Source organism: Schistocerca gregaria, chromosome 1 (genome assembly GCF_023897955.1).
Source record: "Schistocerca gregaria isolate iqSchGreg1 chromosome 1, iqSchGreg1.2, whole genome shotgun sequence".
Lineage (NCBI taxonomy): Eukaryota > Metazoa > Arthropoda > Insecta > Orthoptera > Acrididae > Schistocerca > Schistocerca gregaria.
The window spans coordinates 700,214,051-700,231,363 of NC_064920.1; the positions used below are offsets into that span (position 1 = coordinate 700,214,051).

The 17,313-nt window shown below is 41.3% G+C and overlaps 1 protein-coding gene across 11 annotated transcripts in view; it reads left to right on the forward strand.

The window, feature by feature from the left end:
• LOC126365377 (carnitine O-palmitoyltransferase 1, liver isoform) overlaps positions 1–17,313 on the forward strand; it is a 234,911-nt gene that overhangs the window by 149,211 nt on the left and 68,387 nt on the right. For all 11 annotated transcript variants that reach the window (XM_050008139.1, XM_050008145.1, XM_050008149.1 and 8 more), the window contains 2 exons: positions 1,365–1,539; positions 7,578–7,714. In XM_050008139.1, coding sequence (XP_049864096.1) covers positions 1,399–1,539; positions 7,578–7,714 — 278 coding nt within the window. In that variant the 5' untranslated portion in view covers positions 1,365–1,398. The remainder of the gene's footprint in view (positions 1–1,364; positions 1,540–7,577; positions 7,715–17,313) is intronic.

Genomic DNA, 17,313 nt, shown 5'->3' on the forward strand with positions numbered 1-17,313 from the left:
AGGATTAACTGGCACGAAGTGTGCCACATGCTTGGATATGCTACTAATTATCATTCCAGCACAAGCCACGAAGAGGGTAGGCGTAACGCCATATAAACTCTGAGTGTAAGGAGAGATTAAAGCAGTGGTTTTATCATTCACAAATCGGATTTGAATATTTATTGTTTGTGAGATGATTATGGTATGCCTCTTATCACAAAGAGATACAACTTTCAGTACATGTTGGAATTTAGCAGTGGCAGCATTGTGACTAATCAGGACTGCAGTTTATTGTTCCATGTAATTGAAGCTCATGTTGGTCAGGATTCCACTAAAGTTACACAAATATGGAATCAGTAGGTTCAGGAGAGCCATATTGAATGCCGTGAAGGATCTCACTGGTGCCACATGACTAAAGCCTGACAGGACAAGATTTTTCACTTGGTCATGGAGGGAAACCATTGTCACATTATGTATTTTGAGTCGGGAAATGAGCTTGTTTGCAGCAAGGCGATGACATTGCTGTCAGCATGACAACTATTATCACAGATTACCTTGAGCAGCAAAGTCACGCTGGAAATGGAGTGTTCAACTATATAGTATTGGACTGGAATGAGAAGTAGCACCACTTTGTCTTTCCAGATGAGTCACAGTTCAGTGTAGAGAATCATGACACATCTGTCTGTGGAAGTTCTGAGGAGAGTGAATGTTGTCCGATTCCATTCGTCGTCATTTTACAAGCTGAGCTGCTGACGTGATATATAGTGCCATTAGGTACACGATGCAGTCACCACAGGTTCTCATAGCCAGTAGTGTGGAAAGCCGCTGTCCTGTCTTTGAGGTCTTCATGACAATCTATTTCATCGAGATAATGCAGGACCATGTGTTGCCTATGCTGTCTTGACCTACCTTGACTCAAGAGAGCGTTTCACTGTTGTCCAGGCCAGCACTTTTCCAGATCTCTCACCCATTGAAAACATTTGGTCATAGGCTTTTGAGATTATAGCAGGCTATTACTTGCTGGACACTACAGGTAATGATCTCTGGAATATAGTTGAAGTTGCATGGGAAAAAGTAGCCAGTATCTGACATCCAAGCTCAGTTTGACTGGATGCCAAGCTGGGTTATAGTCACTGTTACTGTCAGAGGTGGCAGCTCTGTGTACTAAGTTTTGAATCCTGCATAGCCCTAAATAGCCCATAAATTGAAACATGTATTCTTCTTGTTATACTTCACACTTGCAATCACTAAAATCTTGTAATTTGATGTCCTTCCTTATGAGACATTTTTAATGGCTAGCAGCATATTTAACAGGAAAACATTGAGATAAATTATAAATTTACCACCCTGTCACATATTTATATGTCTTTCTGTTTTTGTGACAGGTTACAACTTCTCTGGTAGTGATCAGGTGCTGCCATGGCGGAAGCCCACCAGGCAGTAGCATTTTCCTTCTCAATTACCCACGAAGGGTGGGATGTGAACTTCGACAGAGAGGTTCTTCATCTTGTATGGCAGTCAGGCGTGCGATCCTGGAAGAAACGCTTTGCCAGATTCAAGGTATGAGAATCTTTCACTTTAAAGTGGCTGGTAGTCATAGGGCTTATTTTTGACGTACAGCGAACTGATTGTACATTTAATCCAAAGAGGAATTATGATAAAGTTTAATTTTAACCTACAATAAGTTTTACAGTAACATTCTTCCACTGAGGATAAAAATAGCTATTGCAGACCTCTAAATACTTGTTACTGTGTGACATGTGGAAGACACTACTTTAGACTTTGCTCCTCTTGTGTGAGGTAGACAGTTCAGATACCTATCAGACCATGTAAATTTACGTTTTCCATGTGCTCCCTAAATAGTTCAAGGCAAATGCTGGGATGGCTCCTTTGAAAAGGACAAGGCCAATTTCCAAGCCTGTGGCCCCTCTTCAGTGATCTTGTTGTCCAGCAATTTTAAACCCTAATCCCCCTTTTCTTTTTGTAATTTGATGTGATCACTATGTTTTCTGTTAATCTAGTCCCAAATACACTCCTGGAAATGGAAAAAAGAACACATTGACACCGGTGTGTCAGACCCACCATACTTGCTCCGGACACTGCCAGAAGGCTGTACAAGCAATGATCACACGCACGGCACAGCGGACACACCAGGAACCGCGGTGTTGGCCGTCGAATGGCGCTAGCTGCGCAGCATTTGTGCACCGCCGCCGTCAGTGTCAGCCAGTTTGCCGTGGCATACGGAGCTCCATCGCAGTCTTTAACACTGGTAGCATGCCGCGACAGTGTGGACGTGAACCGTATGTGCAGTTGACGGACTTTGAGCGAGGCCGTATAGTGGCCATGCGGGAGGCCGGGTGGACGTACCGCCTAATTGCTCAACACGTGGCGTGTGAGGTTTCCACAGTACATCGATGTTGTCACCAGTGGTCGGCGGAAGGTGCACGTGCCCATCGACCTGGGACCGGACCGCAGCAACGCACGGATGCACGCCAAGACCGTAGGATCCTACGCAGTGCCGTAGGGGACCGCACCGCCACTTCCCAGCAAATTAGGGACACTGTTGCTCCTGGGGTATCGGTGAGGACCATTCGCAACCGTCTCCATGAAGCTGGGCTACGGTCCCGCACACCGTTAGGCCGTCTTCCGCTCATGCCCCAACATCGTGCAGCCCGCCTCCAGTGGTGTCGCGACAGGCGTGAATGGAGGGACGAATGGAGACGTGTCGTCTTCAGCGATGAGAGTCGCTTCTGCCTTGGTGCCAATGATGGTCGTATGCGTGTTTGGCGCTGTGCAGGTGAGCGCCACAATCAGGACTGCATACGACCGAGGCACACAGGGCCAACACCCGGCATCATGGTGTGGGGAGCGATCTCCTACACTGGCCGTACACCTCTGGTGATCGTCGAGGGGACACTGAATAGTGCACGGTACATCCAAACCGTCATCGAACCCATCGTTCTACCATTCCTAGACCGGCAAGGGAACTTGCTGTTCCAACAGGACAATGCACGTCCGCATGTATCCCGTGCCACCCAACGTGCTCTAGAAGGTGTAAGTCAACTACCCTGGCCAGCAAGATCTCCGGATCTGTCCCCCATTGAGCATGTTTGGGACTGGATGAAGCGTCGTCTCACACGGTCTGCACGTCCAGCACGAACGCTGGTCCAGCTGCGGCGCCAGGTGGAAATGGCATGGCAAGCCGTTCCACAGGACTACATCCAGCATCTCTACGATCGTCTCCATGGGAGAATAGCAGGCTGCATTGCTGCGAAAGGTGGATATACACTGTACTAGTGCCGACATTGTGCATGCTCTGTTGCCTATGTCTATGTGCCTGTGGTTCTGTCAGTGTGATCATGTGATGCATCTGACCCCAGGAATGTGTCAATAAAGTTTCCCCTTCCTGGGACAATGAATTCACAGTGTTCTTATTTCAATTTCCAGGAGTGTATATAGCCTGTGTGGAACATTTGCTTTGGAGAATGTGCCAGGTAGAGTTAAATCAGAGTGAAAACTGACAGAAACACCCACTTCTGTGGAACGATACATTTAAAAGTATAAAAAATGTATCTAATTTCCAAAGTGTTAGTTTCTTCTTCAGGGAGGAAAGAACACACACACACACACACACACACACACACACACACACACACACACACGCTTTCATGTGTTGCTCTGCCTTTGAAGTTTTAGGATTTGTCTGTGGTTGGAGAGGACCAGGAGCTGAAGGCAAAGAGTGGCAAAGGACAGAAAGAGAGATGGCAAGAGCAAAGAAAGATAAAGAAAAGTGTAGAAAATAATTTTACATGATGTTTACGTACCATGGATGAAAAATGGGTCCACCATATTGCACCGGACACTAAACTGAAATTTAAGCGCGATTCGTGCGTAAAAGCTGGATGCTGTGTCCACACCAGAATTAGTGAATTGGATTTCATCTGCAGGAAAGGTTGTGGATAGTGCTTTTTGGAAGGTATAATATGTTCTTCCTTCTCAGTGGTAAAAAAAATAACTAGTGAATATTACTAGACGATACTCTGGATGTACTACATTGAAATTGGTCCAGCACAATGAAAAAGTACTTCGGCAGTGCAAAAACTTGGAGCATTCACACTATTTACGAAATTTGACCTCCACTACCTTCTGTCTGTTCATACAGTTACAAACATTTTTTGCGGGATAATATTTTGCTTCCAATGAAAAGATTATGGTAGGCTTAGAGGTCAACAATCTTCCTAGAATTGCATTTTAGGTATCGAATGTACTTATTGCAAAAATGTTACACAACATTTGTTCACCTTAAACAAGTCTGTGGAAAAATAATTGCATTTTTACCTCCAAACACTCATTAACAGTGATCCATAGAACTTTTCCCTGTGGCTTCATACATTTGTAGGTTCCCTCAGATGACTCAGAGAAAACTGAACTACTTTTCATGCACTAGTCACATTGTGAAATCACTTGTGTTGAAATACACTGATGACTAATTAAGAATTCTCTGCAGCTTAGAGGATCATTGGTAAAATACCAAACTCCAACTCCAGAGGTCTCAGATTTGATCCACAGTCAGTCCTATGTTTTTTATCTGTCAGTTATGACTTTGTTCACTTCTCACATTGTTTGTTATAGAGTGTTGCACCATTCTTCAGAGCCCACATTAAACTGTAAGTCCCCCCATAATTGTCTGATGAAGTCATTTCAAAGGCTGGAGGAAGGCAATGGGATACCACCCCCAATAGGAGCATCTGTTGTTCAGATGACGACTTCTTTACTTCTTATAAGGGCACATTCTACTCCACATCTGTACTTCATATTGTTCCACATACCTGTTACACTGGAGCACATGCTCTATTTGAGTAATGCTGCTGCTATTGGAGAGCATACTAAGTGAAAGCTGGTACAGGACAGAATACTGAGCAGTCATTTTATTTTTATTGTCACTAACCATTATGAATATATAGCTTGTCTGTTACCATTGACAACTATAGGCAAACACCGCTGCTCTCAATTGTTCAGAGAAGGCTATCGGCCACTATGTTGTCCATGGTTAGAGGTAATGCTTGAAATGTTATGTTCTTGGCACACTCTTGACACTGTGGTTCATGGAATATTTAATTCCCTAACAATTTCTGAAATGGAACGTCTCATTTGTCTAACTCCAAATGCCATTCCGCATTCAAAAAGTCTGTTAATTCCTGTTGTGTAACCATAATCGCTTCATAAATCTTTTCACAAATGACAACTCTGCCATTGAACTGCCCTTTTATACCTTGTGTATGTGATACTACCATCAACTGTGTCTGTGCATATCGCTGTCTCATGGCTTTTATCACCTGAGTGTATCTTACTGAAACCCCCAGATGCTTTCCATGATTACCACCAAAATGGGGCATAGAAGATTGTCAGTGTACCACTGTGGTGGACGGGCACCATGGATGACAACCAAAGGGGTCCAGCTGTGAAAAGAAATGGCACGCCAGACCATCTCTCCTGGTTATCAGGCCGAACAGCGGGTGACAATCAGGTTGGTATCTCTTTGCTGTCTGCGGCATCTCCAGACACATCTTAGTTTGTTGTTGGGGCTCAGTTTGAAGCAAGACTTTTCAATGAAGACAATTCCACTCCAGTAGATTCCAAGCTGAAGGAGGTGTGTCTGGAGATGCTCCTGTCAGCAGTGGGGTGTCAACTTGACTTTGCCTGCCAGTTGGCCCAACAGTCAGGAGTAATCATCTGGGGTGTTACTTCTTTTCATCTCTTTGGTTGTAATCTGTGACACTCTCATTGCACAGCAGTACATCAATGATATTCTGCTCCTATGGTATTGCCCACCATGGGAAGTCATCCAACAAGATAATGCCCACCAATACACTTGTTTTCACACTTGCCAAGCCCTACTTTGGACAGCAAGGTCGCAGATCACTCCCCAATTGAGAATATTTTTGGAACATTTCAGCCATCTTGGGATCTTGATGATCTAACATGCCAATTAGGCAGAATTTGGCATGCTATCTCTCAGGAGGACACTCAACAACTATGTCAATCAATGCCAAGTCCAATAATGGTTTGCATAAGGGCCACAGATGGAGCAATCAATTATTGATTTGTCCTGTCTGTGAAGCCCTTTCTCTTGAATAAATCATCTATTTTTCACGTTAATGGTACAATGCATGTATCACTGAAACGTGTTTTTTCAAATGTGAAATTCTCTAATGGAAAGTAATTTATTCCTGGTAGATCAGTACAATGTGTTAGACAAGGTTATGAATCCTGTGCTTATGTTGAGCATTTATTTGAGTATTGGTTTATCATACTGCTTTTATCTTGTAGTAAGTTTAATAACTGTGTACATCCCACTGCAAAGTAAATAATTCATTCCAGTACCTGTACTGTTGAGGTCATAGGAGCCAACACATCCTTTTTTTGTGAGGTTAGCACTTCAGCCCCATAGTGAAAAAGATCACTTGTGTGTTCCATGGAAGTAGGCAGTGTGCTAAAACATTGAAGGGGATGAGTGATAGATGATATGTATTCAAGTGTAGAAAGCAAATCATGGAGTTATGCTACCTTTAGTGTGGGCTAGTGTTCAGGTGTGGTGAACCATAAGCAGTTGTTGAGCACAATCCATTCTACACCTCTGCCATCACAGTCAATGTTTTGGAAAAGATCTAAACAATGTTAAATTAGATTGGATTGGATTGGTTGGGGGAAGAGACCAAACAGCGAGTTCATCGGTCTCATCGGATTAGGGAAGGAAGTCAGCCGTGCCCTTTCAAAGGAACCATCCCGGCATTTGCCTGGTGCATTAGGGAAATCACGGAAAAACTAAATCAGGATGGCCGGACGCGGGATTGAACCGTCGTCCTCCCGAATGCGAGTCCAGTGTGCTATCCACTGTGCCACCTCGCTTGGTGTGTTAAATTATAACTATCGGCATTGATAACAGTGCAAAGCAGCAGCTGCCAGATTTAAATTGTATGGCAATGATTTGTTAACTCTTTATTTGCCATTGTTTAAAATTTTAAGAAACACATTTTCAGTTTTTTTTTTTAAATGGATGCCTGTGACTAGAATGATAAGGTGGTTTAGCTATGTTTCATTACACATATTTCTTCTTCATTTGCCAATTTTAAAGATCTGAAGTCTTCACCTAGGAATACTCAGAATAGTTTCTTCAATATGAAATCTTGTTATGTGACACCTTTTCAATTCTGGATGTCCCACAATCTTGATGAAGTCAATGCCTTGTTTTTCAGGGGATATCAGTGCACATTTCATTAAAACTGACTGAAAAGTGTTTTTTAACAGTCTTTGAATTCAAAGCTTATATAATAATATTATTTGTTGAACTTAAGACATGCCATTCAAACAAAGCTTTCAACAATGAGTACTTGCAGAATATGGTTTCTCGAGTAATCACCCGTTGTTTAACTGCCTCTCTCCTGTTTCAAAAAACATTTGGTTGAAAATCCATGGAAACACAGAATTAATGACTGCATTGTCTTTATTGATTGTGAATGGTGTGAGGAATTTAATTTCTTTGACTTTAAAAGTTGTTAAATTTGACTTAGTAATATTAAATTTATTCCCTTTTACAGAATAACATAAAATGTGGAGTCTACCCTGCTCCCCTTCAAAGCTTGTGGGCCATTGTTGGTCTGTTCACTGGGATGCATTTTTCAAAGCTGGGAATTATCCCCAAAGTTGTTAATAAAGTGATTCTTCATATTCCATGGTAAGTACTAGAATTTGTGATTTGTAGCATGTAAAGAAATTAATTATTAATTATTGTTATTCATTAATTGCTTTGTCATAATTAACATTGCTTTTTAATGAAAGTGTTGTATGCAAAATTTGATGAACCGACAAGTCTAACACTGGAGTGTCCACAGCTCATGGTCTAGAGGCTAGCATTACTACCCCTGGATCACGGGGTCCCAGGTTCAATTCCCAACCTGGTTGGGGATTTGCTCCACCCAGGGACTGGGTGTTTGTGTTGTCATCATTTCATCATCATTTATGAAAGTGGCGAGACTGGACTGAGTAAAGATTGGAATTTATACGGGTGCTGATAACCGCACAGTTGACCGCCCCACAAACCAACACCATCATCATCAACACTGGACTATTACCTGCCTCCTACTTAACAGTTGAGCAGGAGCAGGATACATTGTAATTTGTTTGGGAGCTTTCAGTTATTTGCTGATGGCATTCATAACATGAAGTTTTGAATCAATCAGATTTTTTTCTGCACACAAAATTTGCTTCCAACTGTATAAATTGACTGTTTAATGATGTAAGTGATTATATTTAATTTAATCTGTAGTCCTGTATCAACTTCTCACGATTATCTTCTCACTGTTTCTCTATCTGTCCACTCTGTTCCACATCTCTTTTCCAGTTGTTTCACTTTCCGGAGTTCAGCTTTCCATTGTGCAACTTTTTTGTATATTGCTTCTTGGTCACATGCTTCATCCCCATACAAACTCACCTCTGCATCTCCTCGCTCTCCGACCAATATACCACTGATATGCAGCTACTGCTTCTCTACATTCAATATTTTCGTACCTAATGCTGCTACCCATCTGTGAAAGTCACTCAGTTAGTTGCAAGTGAAACCTCATAATTTATTGTGTAACCCCAAACAGTAGCAGCTGCATGAAACCCAAATTTTGCTATAATAAGAATTATGTTTTTCACCACCCTTGTAAGAAAATTACATTTTTTTTTTTCCTTCTAAAGAATGCCCCAAATGGCTACCAAAAGGTGATACCAAATTGTCTTTGGACGGTATCCAGATTTACCATATCATATCATTTACCATATTTAATGCAGATTACATATATTTTCTGCTTTATTATTTTACAATAATATGTCTTACACTTCCACGATGCACTGCAACACTGTAGTCCATTTTATTTTCTAAACAAGTTAATTTTTGTAAATTTAATTGACATGTAAGTTTTACTGCTCAGTATAATGCCTACCACCACAACTCCCTCTAGCCCCCCACCCCTTCTCTTTTCCATTTTCACTCATTATTTAATCTTTCTTACTGTGGTGTGATTAGATGTGATTAATATGCATACCTTCAATGGTTGCAAAGCACAGTATTATTATAATTATTATTATTATTATTATTATTATTGTTGTTGTTGTTGTTGTTGTTGTTACTAATATTAGCATTTGTATTCATATCTAATCATACAACAGTAAAATTAAGTAATTTAAAAAGTCCGAATAATGCTTCCAATACTCTCGTAAGATATTGGTTATACATTTATATGCAAAATAAAAATAGCCCAAAAGTCTGCTCAGTCAAGCCCAAAGCTGACAAGAGGAGAGAGGTTGTGAACAAATTGTTGTGCTAATCTCTGTTTAAGAGTGGATACAAACTAACATCAGATGTGAGTGATGCAATAAGTCCCTGTAGTAGTGTTCATCATGATTTATAAAACATTTTCAAGCACATTAGTATTTTAATCGTAATATTGATGATGATGACGATGATGATAATGATTTTATGTTTTATCACTAGTCTGGTACTTCCCAAGCATATAAGACTGCACGATATATCTATGAGTAATACGTGGAGATTCCAGTATTGTGGTTTGTTGTAGTTGGCAGATACATATTGTATTGGTGCCAGTGGTTTCCTAGTGCCTACTAAAATCTTTTGGCACTGCTCCCAGTGTGCTGAGATCTGCTGGGATCATGTTCACTGGTTTACATCCGAGTCACTGTACTTTGACTTTCAAGTCCTCATATTTGGCAAGTTTTTCAGGTTTTGTCTCACCAGTTGGTACCGTACCTTCTTTTTTTCTCCACAGTTGTGAATATGATATATTACGTTCCAGCATTCAATATGTCTGAACTTGGAACTGGGATAGAATTTGGCATGTTTGTTTTTGACAACTTTTCTGTGTTAGAGTCCCACCAATTCCTTGTCACCAGTAGATAGTAATTTTGGCTTAAGTTCCAGTGGATCATTCATGCCACATCATGGTGCTTCTGCCTGTAATCAGTCTGAGTATAGTTTTACAGCAGCCCCAGGTCTGGTTAACTGTTTCATCAGCTTCTGCGCTTTGGATCTTTTGCTGAATTCTCAGTTCTGGATTTGATGGTGTTAGTTCTGATGGCTTGTCCCCATGCAACAAAAATAAGTCATTCAGTTTGCTTCTTTAAGTTCCCTTGGTCATTCAAAACAGTCTTTTCTGTACCTGTTTTGCCTTCAATCTTCTCCAAAAACTACTCATGCAGTGCTTAACTTTGCAGACTGTCATCGAACAGCTTTCCAGTATTTATCCACATCTGCTTTACTTTGGGAACCTTTGTTGTTGACTTTAGTGAGAACTTGTTCTTTGCTAGCATTCACGTAGTCTGCTAATACATACTTTCCTTCTTCCGCTGTCTACCGCAGTTGCAAGAGTCCTCTACGGCCTACTTTTTTGGACAAGTAAAGCCTGTCAGTATCATTGCTAGGTTGAAGTGCATGGTGATTTGTCATGAGTTTTCTTGTTTTCCTGTTCATGTGGTCCAGTTCTACTTGGGTTCAGCTCACAAGTCCTGCAAGTGCATCTGGTGACGGGTATGGCCCGGATGTTGAGTGCCTTGGTGGATGATATTAGCACCATTCAGTTTGCTTTTTAAAATTTTCATGGCGCTTCGAGTGTACTCTTTGATGACCACATTTTTTACATGCTCATGCGTGATGTGGCCTAGCTGTAAAATGCGTAGATATTTGTGGCTTCTGCGTGGCAGCACTTCATGATTTGTCCATTTGTTATTTTTGCTTTCACTTTGCAATATTTATTATTAATATTACTATTATTGTTATTGTTGTTGTTATTATTATTGTTATTGTTAAAAAGTCAGCTTTGTTAGCTTCTCTACTTCTCAAATACTTTAGTCATAAAATTGCTTTTATTGCATTAATAGTAGGATGATATTTTTTTCTGAATGTTCTGCCATATTTCACATATACACCAGTATCAGAAGTTTGGACAAAGATCATTTTGATTCATCAAGTATTCCATTTGTAGTATTGATACTCAAAGAGAATCCATGAAAAATTCAAGACATTTTCATGCATTTGTACAGATACACAAGGAAATATATGAAAATGTAATTTTGAATGTGAGTTTTTGCTTAGCTGAGTCTGTTGTTCATTTTTTCATGAATGAAAGAGAGGTATATTTTCTTGTTTCCATCTGCACAGATGAATAATAAAGAAACATTATGTTGCACCTTCCTAAGCATCCCATAAAGTGAAAATTCTTCCCAGCAGCTATGACTTCAATACCCATACAGATTCTCCTCCATCAACATTTGAATATAAAAATTAATTATTATGAGTTTGTAATGTACCCTCTTTCGTCCGGGGTGAAAATCAAATATCAAGCGACAAACTTTCAATTCATTTAAATCCTATTTCAAACCCTGAGATTATGATGATCAATTGACGACACCCAGCCAGCTTGGGTGGTCTGTACCTACAACAGACGGTGTTAAGCTTAATATTTAGACAAAAGAATGATACATCACAGAATACTTAAACTAATTAAAATACCTTACCTTTAGATGCTGAATTTGGTCTCGTTGTCTTGATTCTTGCCATGGTGCGTTCCATCCATCTAACATTGTTAATATTAGGTCCGGGTCTTTGTGTGCTAATGAAATCTGGTACTCGCTTTTTGTTTTACTATTGATTCTTCATTTTTATTAATTTAGCTTTCTCACAATAATTTCCATCTTCATATAGACTTCCTTCCGTACTCCCATCATCAGTCCACCACACAAAACCACGCTCTCCCCACAACAGTCCAACAACTCACTCCAACAGTCACCTTAACAATGTCCGACACTCTACCTTTCACACACGAATGTCTTTGGCTCACACTGGTGCCAACATATTCTCCAGAAATAAACAAATAAAGTTCACATTATAGAATAATACACTCCTGGAAATTGAAATAAGAACACCGTGAATTCATTGTCCCAGGAAGGGGAAACTTTATTGACACATTCCTGGGGTCAGATACATCACATGATCACACTGACAGAACCACAGGCACATAGACACAGGCAACAGAGCATGCACAATGTCGGCACTAGTACAGTGTATATCCACCTTTCGCAGCAATGCAGGCTGCTATTCTCCCATGGAGACGATCGTAGAGATGCTGGATGTAGTGCTGTGGAACGGCTTGCCATGCCATTTCCACCTGGCACCTCAGTTGGACCAGCGTTCGTGCTGGACGTGCAGACCGCTTGAGACGACGCTTCATCCAGTCCCAAACATGCTCAATGGGGGACAGATCCGGAGATCTTGCTGGCCAGGGTAGTTGACTTACACCTTATAGAGCACGTTGGGTGGCACGGAATACATGCGGACGTGCATTGTCCTGTTGGAACAGCAAGTTCCCTTGCCGGTCTAGGAATGGTAGAACGATGGGTTCGATGACAGTTTGGATGTACCGTGCACTATTCAGTGTCCCCTCGACGACCACCAGAGGTGTACGGCCAGTGTAGGAGATCGCTCCCCACACCATGATGCCGGGTGTTGGCCCTGTGTGCCTCGGTCGTATGCAGTCCTGATTGTGGCGCTCACCTGCACGGCGCCAAACACGCATACGACCATCATTGGCACCAAGGCAGAAGCGACTCTCATCGCTGAAGGCGACACGTCTCCATTCGTCCCTCCATTCACTCCTGTCGCGACACCACTGGAGGCGGGCTGCACGATGTTGGGGCGTGCGCGGAAGACGGCCTAACGGTGTGTGGGACCGTAGCCCAGCTTCATGGAGACGGTTGCGAATGGTCCTCGCCGATACCCCAGGAGCAACAGTGTCCCTAATTTGCTGGGAAGTGGCGGTGCGGTCCCCTACGGCACTGCGTAGGATCCTACGGTCTTGGCGTGCATCCGTGCGTCGCTGCGGTCCGGCCCCAGGTCGACGGGCACGTGCACCTTCCGCCGACCACTGGCGACTCCATCGATGTACTGTGGAGACCTCACGCTCCACGTTTTGAGCAATTCGGCGGTACGTCCACCCGGCCTCCCGCATGCCCACTATACGCCCTCGCTCAAAGTCCGTCAACTGCACATACGGTTCACGTCCACGCTGTCGCGGCATGCTACCAGTGTTACACACTGCGATGGAGCTCCATATGCCGCGGCAAACTGGCTGACACTGACGGCGGCGGTGCACAAATGCTGCGCAGCTAGCGCCATTCGACGGCCAACACTGCGGTTCCTGGTGTGTCCGCTGTGCCGTGTGTGTGATCATTGCTTGTACAGCCCTCTCGCAGTGTCCGCAGCAAGTATGATGGGTCTGACACACCGGTGTCAATGTGTTCTTTTTTCCATTTCCAGGAGTGTATAATAAAAAGATTTGGGCAAAATTAAATACTACATACAGATGCGACTATAAGGGTGGAATCGCACTCTTCAGTAGTCCATTACATTACAAGTTGTTAAATGAAGTAACCTTTGCTATGTCTTCATGAGCCCCCGCGAATAATAGACGCCTGTGAAAACACACTAATCCTGAGTTCATAAACTCCACAGGGTTGTTGTAGTGTGATTGAATATTGTAACCCCAAAATCCTCCAAAAATTAATGAAAAATATACCTATTCAACAAAGAAGATAAAAATTCACTTGTCGCCTACCTTAGAGACAATCTCCACCCCTTCCAAATTAATGATATAAGTGTAGACCAGATGTGGCTTGAATTCAGAGTAATAGTATCGGCAGCAGTTGAGAGATTTATTCCAAATAAATTAACAAATGATGGAGCTGATACTCCTTGGTACACAAAAGGGGTCAGAACACTTGCAACAAAAAAAAAAAAAAAAATGCTAAATCCCCAAGATTGGTGATCTTTCCAGTAATAAAGTCATGATAAGATTAAAACAAACTGCAAAACAATTTAAAAAAGATGTCTGAATGGTGTGAAAATTGACAGTTGACCCTAAATAACGAGAAGTGTGAGTTCATCTGCATGAGTGCTAAAAGGAATCAGTTAAACTTCAGTTACATGATAAATCAATTAAATATGTTGTTGTTGTTGTTGTTGTTGTTGTGGTCTTCAGTCCAGAGACTAGTTTGATGCAGCTATCCATGCTACTCTATCTTGTGCAAGCTTCTTCATCTCCCAGTACCTACTGCAACCTACATCCTTCTGAATTTCTTTAGTGTATTCATCCCTTGGTCTCCCTCTACGATTTTTACCGTCCATGATGCCCTACAATACTAAATTGGTGATCCCTTGAAGCCTCGGAATATGCTCTACCAACTGATCCCCTCTTCTAGTCAAGTTGTGCCTTAAATTTTTCTTATACATTTTTGACACCTTTGCACTGTTAATACAAATAGGTTATTTCACATTTTGCTTTTAAGCAGTAGATCAGCATGTTTGAATATTTTGAAAGAGAAATAACAATGATTAAAATCACATGCAAATACATTCCAAATGGGAAAAAAGTGAAAGGAAATGGAAATGAGTGCAAATCAAAAAGTTAAGACTATGATTAAAGAGACTTCCCAAAGGGTTAAAAAGAAAGGAGCTACAGTTAAACAGATTAATGGAAAATAATGATAAAATCTTCGATAAAGATTTTTTAAAAAAAATTTCAGAGTACCTGATTAAAATCAAACCCAAAGCCTTCTGCACATCATGAATGTACCTTAACCATTACACCGTGCCACCAGTCTGTACAATAATTATGTTTTTGAACCTCTAGAGCATCACATGAAAAAATGAATTTTGTTGTTGATTTATCACAAATAAAGGTCCACCAGGGTGAATGGTTACAATGTGTGATTCATGGAACCATAACCTACATCACTATATAGATGGTTTCAAAAACCCTAGGGGCCTCTACTTCTAAAATTACTAGGTAGCTGTTTTCAAATTCAGTTAAGACTGGTTAACAATATCAGTGACAGCAGAAGCAGTATTTTTATAGTGTTGTAGTCCAAACTATCCACTAGCAAAGAAATCATGCTTTTCAGAATTGTTGCCGAGCAGGTTTTATGTAAGAAGCTTGAAATCTTTGGAGAAAACAGTAACGATGAAAAGTGATTGGTAATTCTGGGGCATATGCTTATCTCACTTTCGAAGATTGATAAAATTTCAGCAGAGCTCAGTGGATCAGGGAAAACTCCAGATTTTAATGTTTCAGTTATTGAAAATAAGTGTTTGATAGGTAAGATGTTGTCATCATCGTCATCGTCATCATCATCATCATCATCATCATCATCATCATCATCATCTTCTTCTTCTTCTTCTTCTTCTTCTTCTTCTTCTTCTTCTTCTTCTTCGTTTCCCCTCTATCCAACATCTGGTCGGGTTGGGGTATAAATGGTACTTTGCCACTTTACTCAGTCTTTCCACCATTCTTCTTCCACAATTTGGTTCTGTAGCAGGTTTCTCCTCCTCAAACTCACCTTTATTGTATCAATCCATCTTGTTCTCGGTCTTCCTCTTGGCCTCTTGCCCTCAATCTTGAACTCCATGATTCTTCTTGGTATTCTTCCCTCTCCCATCCTCATCCTACGCCCAAACCATTTTAATGTAGTCTTTTAATTTTCTCTGTCAACTTCTCCACTCCAATTTCCTTCCTAACATCTTCATTTTTCACTCCGTCTCTCCTTATCTTCCTAGCATACTTCTCAGAAACTTCATTTCACATGATTGTATCCTACTCTCCTTTCTTCTAGTCATAGTCCAAGTCTCTGATCCATAAATTAGTGTGGGTGTGAAGTAAGTCTTGCATAGCACCAGCTTGCACCTCATTGGAACTTCCCTTCCCCATACCAAGCCCCTCACACACTGGTGAAATGTACTACTCTATTGTATTCTTTTGCTAATTTCTGTCTCCAAACGAGCATTCCCAAATATTTAAAGTTGTCCACTATTTCAATATCCCGTCCCTTAATATGAATTTGTCACTTGCCCTCTTTATCCCCTTTGGTTACCACTATGGTCTTGCTTTTCGCCACACTATATTTCATTCCATATTTCTCGAACTTATCATTTAGGATGTCTATTTGTTTTTGTATCTCCTTACTGGTTGTTCCGCACACCACAATATCATCAGCAAATAGTAACAGCTTCAGCTCAGTTCCTCTATGGGCTTCTTTCATCTCTTTGACTATTTCATCCATCACCATTATAAATAGTAGTGGTGGTATCACACTTCCTTGTCTTAGTCCCATAACATTCTTAAACCATCCAGTTCTTCCAACTGGTGTCTCACACAACTAGAGTTTTTTTTCATACATTGTCTGGATGACTTCAAGTGTTTGCTTTCCAACTCTCCTTCTCTTCAAGTTGCGCATACCTTTTCCTTGGGAATACTGTCATATGCTTTCACTAGGTTGAGAAATGTCATCACCCTTCCCATACTCCCAATGTCTTTCCATCAACTGTCTCATACTAAAGATTGGGTCCACTTTTGATCTACCCTGATGAAAGCCATACTGCTCCTCTTCTAACTGCCTTTCCACTTTTCCTCTCACTTTTCTTTCCAGTATCCTCGCCATAATTTTTGCTACTTGGGATATGAGTGTGATGCCTCGATAGTTGTTACATACTTTCCTGTCACCCTTCTTGAAAACTGGGATTATTATTCCCTTTCCCCATTCTTCAGGTACACATTTTCGGGTCCAAATGCATCTTATTAGTCTACATAGCCACTGTAGCCCAACTGATCCAGCTGCCTTTATCATCTCCACAGTAATTTCATCTATCCCAGGCACCTTTCCTGTTATCATTTTTCTCAGAGCTAGTTCCACTTCTAACATCATTATATTCTCCTCCTCTTCCAGACCCCTGCCTCCCTGCTATACTTCTATTCCCTTTCCATTGCCAATCTTCACATTCAGTAATTTATCAAAGTACTCTTTCCATCTTTTCCTTATCTCCTTTGGTAGCATTAATAGCTCTCTGCTTTCCCCTTTCACTAGCTTTGTGTATGTTTTTTCCTTCCTCATACTCTTTATAATTCCATATATCCCCCTCTTACCATTAGTAACATCGTTTCCCAACTATTGAGTGAATTTCTCCCAGCTTTTCCTCTTTTCTTCTACTACCATTTTCTTAGACTTATGTTTACTATCCTGGTATTTCCTTTTACTTTCAGCTGGTCAGTCTCTGTTCCATTCATGCCAGGCTTTCTTCTTTTCTTTTACTGCCTCCTTCACCCTCTCGTTCCACCATGGTGTCTTCTTTTCCTTTACCCTTCCAGACACTCTGCCACAGGTCTTCTCAGCAGAGCTTACAAATGATTCTTTGAACTTACCCCATTCCTCTTCCACATTGCCATACTC